This window comes from Battus philenor, unplaced genomic scaffold, assembly GCF_028537555.1.
Source record: "Battus philenor isolate CCGP_79_NKW_IND1 unplaced genomic scaffold, ilBatPhil1.0.hap1 SCAF_9, whole genome shotgun sequence".
NCBI classification, from domain to species: domain Eukaryota; kingdom Metazoa; phylum Arthropoda; class Insecta; order Lepidoptera; family Papilionidae; genus Battus; species Battus philenor.
This window is the reverse complement of record NW_027181759.1, coordinates 9256708-9267532: the sequence shown is the minus strand read 5'-3', so window position 1 is coordinate 9267532 and position 10825 is coordinate 9256708. Positions and strand designations below refer to the sequence as shown.

At 31.4% G+C, this 10825-nt stretch overlaps 1 protein-coding gene across 1 annotated transcript; it reads right to left on the bottom strand.

The window, feature by feature from the left end:
- Positions 1-2300: 2300 nt before the first annotated feature.
- On the bottom strand, positions 2301-10244 carry LOC137932298 (UPF0764 protein C16orf89 homolog). The gene is made up of 6 exons (XM_068775903.1): positions 10046-10244; positions 9172-9321; positions 6220-6372; positions 4082-4375; positions 3251-3420; positions 2301-2464 (listed from the first exon to the last, which is right to left on the bottom strand). The coding sequence occupies exons 1-6, from the start codon at positions 10242-10244 to the stop codon at positions 2318-2320; spliced, it is 1113 nt and encodes a 370-aa protein (XP_068632004.1). The 3' UTR covers positions 2301-2317.
- Positions 10245-10825: the final 581 nt, after the last annotated feature.

Here is a 10825-nt window from a genome sequence, read left to right as displayed (position 1 = left end):
TCGGTTTGTTGCCTTTTTCATCTGATTTCTTTTTAAATCTTGTATTTGTATACAATAACGAGTAAATAATTAAAATTAAAGTAAGTGTATACTGAATGATGTAAATATAGTAAACACTTTAAAACGTCTTTTATATTATTTTTTTTTTCATTACAGTCAGTGTCAATACAATGTTACAGTAAAACGACTGAACACAATTAAAACTTAATAATTATCCGATTTAAACCTTTGAAGACTTAATAGCATTTATACTTGAAGGTAAATTCGATTATCCTATTATAGCAGAAGTCAAAATCTAAGGGCGATAAATCGGATTGAATCATACGATAATGTTTAATTGTCAATCCGTCTACAACTAATATTTCTGCCGTAAAAGTGATTTTTTTGCTATACTAGAAGCAACCTTCCTATCGCACAACTTAAACCGCGGTCCCCTACCTTTGGGCAAAGTCAACTTTTTTAACAACCGCAAATGTTTGATGTTTGACGTTGTGTCCCGGAAATATTTCCTTGCACCACAAGACAATGTGTTAACATACATCGCCACAACGAATGACATGCCATTCGCTCCGCTGCGCGACTTTCGGAACCCTTTATGATATCATTTCCGCAATACAAAGACAATACAATTCGATATGAAACAAATACTTTGCATACTTCACACAATAATATAACAATTGGGTTTTATACCGTATTTCAAAAGTTTTGAACCCCACGTGATGACGACGTGATACAGACGTGATGGCCAATCAGGCACAATAACACAATAACTACGGTTTTAGTCGCAGTATCTTCCTCACTTAACAATTAAGTCTTAACAAATGTATCATAAAACTGTCCAGGACACTCGAGTTTTAAATCGTCAGACGTTTACAAAGATGATGATCTGTTTGTAGACCGCGATTTTTGCGGTTTTTAGGTCCAATAGCAAAACTTCAGAATCTTAGTAGTATTTACATATTTGGTAAATGTAAAAACCTAATAAGAACATAACCGCTGCGATTCACCGCAATAACTGCACACACATGCACCCACGCAATTTTGAATACAGAACAACCACGATTGTTTTTTATAATGCAAGCCGGCGCATAAGATCTTTATTCAAAACCAGTACGAACATTTTGATCATTGCTCGAAATTAAAAAAAAACGTAGGATAAGGCTTTTTATACAATTTATCGTTATTTTTGTAGTAAACTATCTCTTGGGATTAAATTAAAATTCAATCACTGCAAAGAAAGTTTTAACGATGTTTAAAAAATAAATATTGTCTCTTTGGATTTCCTATGTATATATATGTACATTTATTAAAAAGTCCGAAACTGTTCTTTACCTAGCAGTAATATTATGTAGTAAATGTTTACCAGTAATTATTTATGATTTTATACGAAAAAGAGTATAGTATCACACATGTAAAAAAAAGTAATTTATTTCATATTACGCTGACAGCTTTTAGGTGCTTTAAAAGTAAAAAAATTGGAATTAGCATAATTTTGGAATATCAAAATTAAAATCGATTGACCTATCAAACAGGAAAAAATTTGTAGGATTTTTTTGCTATTTTGTGGTTAGAGTTTTAAAGACCGTGCATAATTCGTTTTACCTTGACCTCTGGTAAGGGTAATGTTATTAATATCTATTTGCTAATAATTATATAAACGTTGCCTCACCTCTTATCTGTGAGAATTAAAACAAACGTTATTTTTGTCTAATTACTGTCATTTGTAAAGGAGAAGTATAAAATAGTTTCGTCATTCATTATTCAGAAAAAAAATCAGAATTCACCAAAATCAAATAATCAGAATTTTGTTTAATCTCTCTATCTATGTAATTAAAATCATAACGCCAAATAAATTGCTTACTGCTAAACTTTTGATTCGTTTATTAATTTATTCGTAACAACTCGCGCAATTTTTTTAAAAAGAGAAAAAAGAGGATAGGTGCAGGGAGAATAGTTAACATAATATTTTTTTTTCCTTAAAAACCATACATTGAATTTCAAATACCTTTCTCCTACTGCTAATCATAAGACGTCGATGAATGAAATCAGTCGTGTTTCCAATTAGAGGCGTTCTAGCAATTACAAAAAATATCACATTGTTAATAGAGTCTAGCAGTGTACGTAAAAGATGAATAATTATGATAGTAATCTTTATTTGTAATTAAGACACTAAATCAACGTTACGAGGTTTATTATTTAAAAAAAAAATCTATTGAACTGTCACAAGCAGATAAATTTTGACAGTACAAAATCTGTTGAGGCAACCTTTTAAAAAATAAAACATTTTCCTTTATTATTTATTTTTCAACCAAAAGGTTTACTTTAAGATATCATACTGAAAAGCCTGGTCTGTTTCCAACAGAGCACGCACGTACATTGCTAGGGATCCCAAAGCCATTGCTGAGGTAAGAGAGTTACATGAACCGCCTTCAGATGTCGCTATCTTCTTCACACGATGCTTCTCCTAATACAAATATGAATTAATATTAATTCCTTACACTACCAAATATATTTAAATGGAATTGACGAAAATTTGTTCTAGAATAATTTAAAAAAACTTCTCACTGTCTGTTTTTTTAAATGTATGTCCTAACGTTACTTATAACGTTGTTTTACTTTTTTACTTATATTAGTTAAGCGCAAATAATTAACAAAAAGACAAATTTAGTACATAATGTACAATAAACTTCTAATTAAAAACTTATTTTATACGTAACTTCTTTCAGAAAATTTCGTTATTTTTCAAAAATTAATTGTCTCGGTTTTTCGGATTTCAGACAAGAAAAAATTAAAATCAAGTAGTGGCTGAAAGAGCGTGCAACAATGAATGCTTTCTTGGACCTTTGTCAATGGATTCTACTACCGGGGTGTCTGTTGTTATAAAATGCCGTATTGTAAGGTTCGTACTTCTTCCTTGTATTAAAAAAATATATTGCTATTACAATATGCATTTTTTTGGGTTAGCAAGTGTGGTTGGGTCTTGAATATTTAAGTGGACATATCACAAATCGCACAATTTATCCGACAAACCTCAGAAAGTTATCTAGACACCTTTATTAAATTTTTTTGTCTCGGCTTACTGCTGTTTGCCTATTTGCATTTACAGTTTCATAAGGTGTGAGGTAAACGAATTGTAACCAAGCTCGCATTCATCATTTAAATTCGAGGAACCCGAACTACAGCTCTTTTGAGACGGTTGGAAGGGTTTCAGTTTAGCAAAATAACAACGTATGCATATAAAATTGTTTACCTCCCTCTCTTTCGGTGGAGGAGAATTAGAGGGACCAACAAAACCAGTGAGTTTAAGAAATGGCTGTCGATCATCCGCATAGCAACCCTTAGGCTCCTGCCAGGCTATGATTTTATTCATCCATCGTGGCTTTATGAATTCCCCGTAACCTTGAGATGCGCAGTAAAGAACTGAAAACAATGTAAATAAACATCAATTATTGAAATGATATCAGAATTGTCAACGATTGCAATTTTGAATTTGGAATAGCAAATTAAATATTTCCACAATTTTTTTTAAATCCGTATTCCAGATTCGCGAGTACTGAGATCTTGCAACAAAGTAATTTTGAACCTCACCAAATATGATGAACGAAAACAAAACTTAATGCATACTTATAATATTTTTTTAATGACATCATTTGCTTTTATTTTATATAAAACTACAGGGTAACCTATTTCGATTATTTTGCAGATGACTATTGTATTAATAATAAACTGTGTCCGATGATCCTTTTCCTTAATGAGTGAAATATATATCAATTATAAAATTAAATGTAAAATAATATTAGTACTATAATTTTACTAAAATACTTGTAAACGATGATCATCATTTTAGCCATCGGATCCATTGTTGGTTAAGGACCTCACCAGATTTACGATTTATTGGAAAATGAGCATCTTGTGGAGACATAGTTATCTTATTGTTATATAATTTTAATTTCTCACAGTTATCATTGAGCATAATTGTAAAGTATGTCCCATCGCAAAATGAATTAGTCTGATAATAATGTAATGTCACGAGTATGACTCATTAAAAAATAAAATTCCTGACTAAAGAATTTGAACATACTTTGTTGCAAAAACAATGTTCTTGTTCCAGGCGGATGATTCCATGCTTCTAGCGATTTGGTTTCTTTGTATATTTGTATGCAAAGTTTGTAAATATGAGCAGAGATGTCGAAGCCCTCCATACAGTCAAAGAGTCTAGTCAATATTGCTGCACGAACTCTGCTCGTCTGTTGAAACGCAAGAGCGGACCCCTTCATCACCTGAGCTTGACATTCAGGGGTCAATTCACAAGCGCCCTCAGACTGAGTTGTTTGAATTTCCATTGCTGATATAAGTAATTGCATCGTGCATGCGTCTGAAAGTATAACATAAAATTTTACAATTGATTACTCTGCAAAACCAACTATTAAAAATTAATATCAAATCTTCATTTATAAAATCATCATAATTAACGTTTAAGCCACAGAAGGTCCGCTGATAGACTTAAGACTATCCTATAGAAAGCATCGGATGTATTCCGGGAAGCTTAAAAAGGTCGTCTGGACTTCCGTATTATTAGGTCGTAGACCTTCGTCTGATAGCACCGAGGGATGTTTTACGTGAAGATGTCTCACAGTTTAAATTGTCATTACTAACTCATAATAAAATAATATGAACTGATAATAACACAATTGCGATCGTTCAAGGCGTCAGAATAGTTCAGAAACGTAGCGTAAAAGATAATTATGTTTATCACTTTATAATGATAATAGCGTACAATACGGTTTTTATACGAGCTATCTCTTGTACAACGTATTAAGGAAATATATGCTAAAACCATAATGTGGATGTGTGAGAAACGCAACTTTGTATGCATTCTTGTAGTATATACACTTACATTTATGTTTTCTTCGGAGACTATCCAATATTTATTACTGCTTAGAAGCTATAGTAAACGATTTTGGAAAATCTGACTAAAATGAATTATAATTTCCGTTAAGTCTTATTTATTTAAATAGGAGCTACTATTTCTAGCTTAAATCGACGTATAAATTAGCATTTGCTAGCTAGCTCGAAAGAATTGTTAAATGCGTTGTTATAATGAAATCGTAAGTCTTGAAAGAAAGCACCTACTTTATTTATAAATAAAGAAAATAAAAAAACATCGCGTAAACAAAAAGCAAGTGATTAAGAAAATAAAATATACATGTAATAAATTGCTTCCTTACTTAAGACAATAAAAGTATTTAATGCTCACACCTAAGCGTAATATTGAACGTTATAAAATAATTTATGGAAGAATAGAAAACTATTTTTATATACATTCCTAAGTTTTGAAAGAAAAATATTTAAATCAAATAAATCACTGTGTATGGAAAATTATGTAATTATTTTGCTATGTACGAGTAAAAGATATCCAAAACAAGAGACCCTAAGTAAAAATGCCATCAACCAAACAGCGATTATAGTAAAGAAAAAATAAATAAAACAATAAACCCTACTATATTTTTTAACATTTAACTCTGTCTTGTAATATTTGTGATATTTATATAATTATCAAACTCTTTATACGAACAATTACCGCATTAAGTAACTTTAACCACACGGCAACTCAAGCATGTCTGTAACCACTTACATATGACACTTACCTTTATGATGTTCATTTAGAATTTACACAAACACACTTTAGCAAAAATCACAAATACGTTTTTACGTTACGTTGAGGTTACGTCCTCTCAGTACTGCCGACAGAGGGCGCTTTATATTACATCTGTATTGACGAAGGATTTTCGTTTTTATTTTAAACATTCTGATTCCATAATCTTTTATAATTGTTTTTAAAACTATATAAAATTGTTAACAAAAACTAAATTTTTAAATAAAAGTATATGTTCTTTATATGGTTATCAATAATTTAATAATTTAAAAGTATATAAATATTTTAATTATTACTACAACACGTATTAATTAATTTTAAACATCCTCATAATTTCCGTTTTCGATTTTATTTTATTACTATATTTAATACTGTGAGTAATAGGAACAGAACTTCTGTTCAATATTTTTACAACAAATTTTATTACAGCATTTTATCATTTTCAACATTAAATTTATCTTTTCCTAAATGATTTCAATAGTTTCGAATTTTATAAAAAGATTATTTAATTCAACGACTCATTGTCAATGTAGTTAAAACGTAACACATTACATATATTTTACCTGCAGCTTTTCTGGTAGGCATCTTCGTTCTAGCTTCTTTTACGTATTGCTCAAAAGTAAATCTAAACGGTTTTTGCGTCCCCATTGTACCCAGAGTCAAAGGTTCCATTAGCGATGAAAGTATGTCCATATTTTCCAATATTGCTTTGACAACTAGAACGAAATGAATAAGAAATTATCAATAATTGCTAATCTGTTACAAACCTAAGCTGTGTCAAAATAACGAAGTTTTTATGCAGGAGAAACCAAAATTGCGTGATACTGTTCTAAAATCGTGCAAGCCTCACCAAGAGCATAATTAGTGTCTATTTCTCCTTACTATTTCGAAATTGTCAAAAAAGATTAAAAGTCAATGTAGTCATTTAGTCATAATAGGCATGGAACACCTGGGTTCAATGCTCTATGATCTCAGAAAAGCGTCCGGATATATAGGCTTTAAAATAAATATAGAAATAACTAAATTAATGTCTAATGTCCATATCGTACCTATGCAAATAGTTGTCGAAGATGCTACGCAAGTTGTGGATACATATTTTTTTATGGTCCTCGCTATTGGAGGTCTCTCGTACCCCTAACTAGTTTGGGATATAGACTTTCATTTTTCTTTTAACTAATTTTTTCACATATTTTATTTTCGCGCTCTTCTACCATGCGTCTTAAGATATTTCCTTCTTTTCCTTACTTCCTACATTTCATCTGTCTTAGCCTTTCATCCATTACCTCATTCCTCCTTTTTTAGAATAATAATTTTCATTTTTTACGGAATTTAATTTGTGTACATGTTACTATTACTTTCAATTATTTTTATTTTGTTTACATTTTTAATTCTTATTTCTTTTATGTAAGGTCATATTAGAGAAAAAGTTCACTCGTCGAATTGAATTCGGAGTGGGGGTGTTCTGGAAGTTCCGAAAGATCTCCTCCAAAGTACCGCAATAAATGAAGACAAAGATCTTTGACTTTGATATATGTCCGAACAGGTCCGAAATCTACCGATCCGAGACGTAGTCACATATGGTGGGCGTTTTAAGAAGGCTTAAGACTATTCTCAGAAATGAGGAGACACGCAAAGCATCAAGGTCACTGACTTAGCCCGAAGAATTGCTCGTGTAAAATTATAGTGGGCACTTTACTTGTGCGAACGATGACTGTTGTGGGCGGTTCTCGAGTGGTGACCACAAGTCAATAGACAATAGGTGGACTGAAGATATACCTAAAGTTGTGGGAATCCGCTGGATACAGGTAGCTTAATACCAGTCATCATGGCGATCTTAGGTAGAGGGAAGAGGAGAAATTTAGAAAATATATAACACTGACGGAATGTACAAATTTATGACTCACAGCATTTCACATTGTCTTTGACCGTCGTATTGTTATATTCTAGTTTATTGTTAATAGTGCTCTGTGGTAAATTTCATTTACCACGTCCATTATCTACACCATCATCGTCATTTTAGCCGTTAGACGTTTAATTCTGGACATAGATCTCTCGCATAAACCTCTATTACGATCTGTTGGAAACAGGTTTCACCCAGCATCTTCCAACGACTTTAACAAGGTTGTCACTTTATTTTATGGGTTTACGTGCACTTTTGCCGGTCTGTGGTCTCCAGAACTTTAATGCCCTAGCGACCAACCATTTGTAAGTGGGCATCATCGATATACCATATTAAAATGTGATAATGTAACGTAGGTTACTATTAAAAGAAACATTGCGATGGATTTTGTTTTTTAAAACCTTGGGTACTGACTGAAAACCCAGCTCGTCTCTTCTTAATGTTATAAAAATCACTAGAATCTAATTCAAATAACTAAAGTTTAATTACAGATGTGTACAGTGACCTGATTTCGTTAACATAACTATAGTGTGCGAACTGCATGTTGCCGTGCGCTTGTAAATTGAACGTGAGTAGCTCTTTAATCGTTATTTTGCCTTTCTCTAGCTGCCATTAAATTTCATGTACGTAGAATTGCAGCCTCAACCTACAATGCAACTTATTCTTCTATGGATGAATAACGTGACACGTGTAGCATACAAATAATACCAATACGTTTATGCCAAATGATAGTAAAACCAGAAATGGCGTCTAAGTAACTTACGATGCAAAACAAGACAAAAACTACTGTATTTATCTTTAACAAAACAGTTTTTCAAGACTACAAGACATAGGTAAGAATAAACGATATTACAATCTAAGTACGTGCAAAAGGTATGGTTTCAATGCAATTTTCAATATATAGCTTTCGTTGAAAATTGCAAAATAAAAAATAACAATATTTATACTTTGTGTTAAGTTTATAGTGGTATTTTTTTTAGTTCTTACTATAATCAAGTACTATTTGTTTCTCACATTTAACGGAACAATAGTTACTACGGCGTTACTAATCTATATCAATGGTTGAGCCTACTTTCTATTTGCGAACTTTCTACTTTGTAATTTATTTTTTGAAATAATTAACGTTTGATTTACGTTGATCGTGTCGTATTCATAACAACTGAACGATGAGAATACGCAACATTTATTATTATAATTATGGGTTATTACAATTATAATATGTAAAAGCGTTCAGCTGATATATATCTTAAATGTCCGCAAAAAGCTTTAAAGCTTTAAACTTATTTGGAATCACTTTGCATAAAGTAATCACTCTAAAACTATCGAAATACGGTAGGCCAATAAATTCTGGAAGAACAAAGTCTACAGGTACAAAAGTAAACAATGAATTATTTTAATATGTAGAAATTTGAAATTTGAAAATTCTTTTACTTGTTTTAGTATCATTAGATTAATTATTATTTCTGATAAAACAATTTTTTGTATAGGATGCGTCATATTTTAATTGACAGAAAATAAGATATAGATTAACCCTTTTCTTTTCTGTTGTATTATTTGTTAAATAATTATTTAATATTACGACGGACGAAAAAGAATATATTACTTTAATACAAACCATATTCGTAATCTTTACTACGGTAGACAAATTTGGATACATCCGTATTATTTCGAATGCGATCCATTTTCCTCGTAATGTTCTGTAAATTTTCTTTCAACTTCGGTGGCACAGACTTGTCCAATTCGTTTATTGTATACTCCAGTTGACCTGTGCAATTATGTATTTTGAAACGTACTACATATACGATTATAAAACGATATTAACATATGTACCATCATGTCAGTCGATAGGCATCCGCGTTAAAGCACAGAACTTCTCCAAAGATACTTAATTGTTAACACATTACTGGGGTGGCAATAAAGTGATTTCGTTTTTCACAGTAGATAGCGTTATATTTGTTTCATTATTATTTTATCGAAATCAGTTTCCTTTAAAACTTGGTAGTCAATAAAAACCAAATAATTTTAACAATGAAATGCTTTAAAAATATTTTAACATTATTTATGGTGCAATTTTAGCAAAAAATCTATTGTTAATATTGCCATTGAACATATTGTAAAGTGAATTTGATTTGAACTACAAAAAAAGAGGTTAAAATCTAAAAGGATTGCACAGCTTTTCATATTTCCACACCCTTACCTATCTACGCAATATACTACGTCGCAATAGCAGAGATTCATTGTACTAGATTACAACACACTTCTTACCAAAAATCTAGTACTGTCCAATATGTTTCGTAAGGAACTTCCCACACTCTCATCTTCAGATAAGATTTTAAATTCTTAGTTAGTTTTTTTCTATTGCAAATCTTAGAATTTACAACAGATTTGTTTCTTTCTAGATACGTCTTAATTTTTTATGTAAGATTAATTGTAATAAAAACTACAATATCGTAACGTTATAGATAGATCGCAACGTAGACTTACATTACCTCTAGCCATTCCTAAAGCGATGTACCATTCGGGATCCTTCGATTGGTTTTTTTCATAATATTCCAACAGTTTATCCAAAGTAAGGGATATCCTATACACCTTAGGAACATTGTAGATGAAATCTTGAGTATCAAAATACGGATAAATCGCCGATGCAGTGGTTACCGCCGTTAACAACACAATCTCCCACAAAAACATATTGAAAAATACTGCAAAGGAAACGTGTTAAAATATAGTAAAATTGAAATAGGCCACACGTTACCTATTGATTGGCACACTGTGTTGTACCAATTAAAACAAACCTAGTGGCTTGTGTAACTTGCTAGAATGTATTTTAATGGACTTTGTTATTATTTTTTATACAATAAATAAGTTTATTGTAAATATTCATAGTGTATTTTTTAAAATAATACATAAATTTAGTTTTATTAATTTAATGAATGCAAGCCGCTTTCAACGGGTCCCTTTGGAAATCTATTGGAGTATACAGATACCATACCGATATCCAGCAGAGAATATCCTATAGCAGAAAAGATGATGATGTTTCATATTCCAGGTTCCAGATCTTCTTTTCTTTCCTGTGCAAGCTATCGCGTCGTATGTATAGATCAAAAAGTATTAGCCTTAGCCCAAGCTTGCCAGCTAGCCTCCTCCTTTGTGACATCGAATTTTTGTTCCGATACTGCACTTTCTATAACCACTATGATAGATTTGTTCTTTGCTTCCTTAAAGAGCACGTTAGTGAACGTTTTATTTAAAAATATCGCCATCGCTTTTGT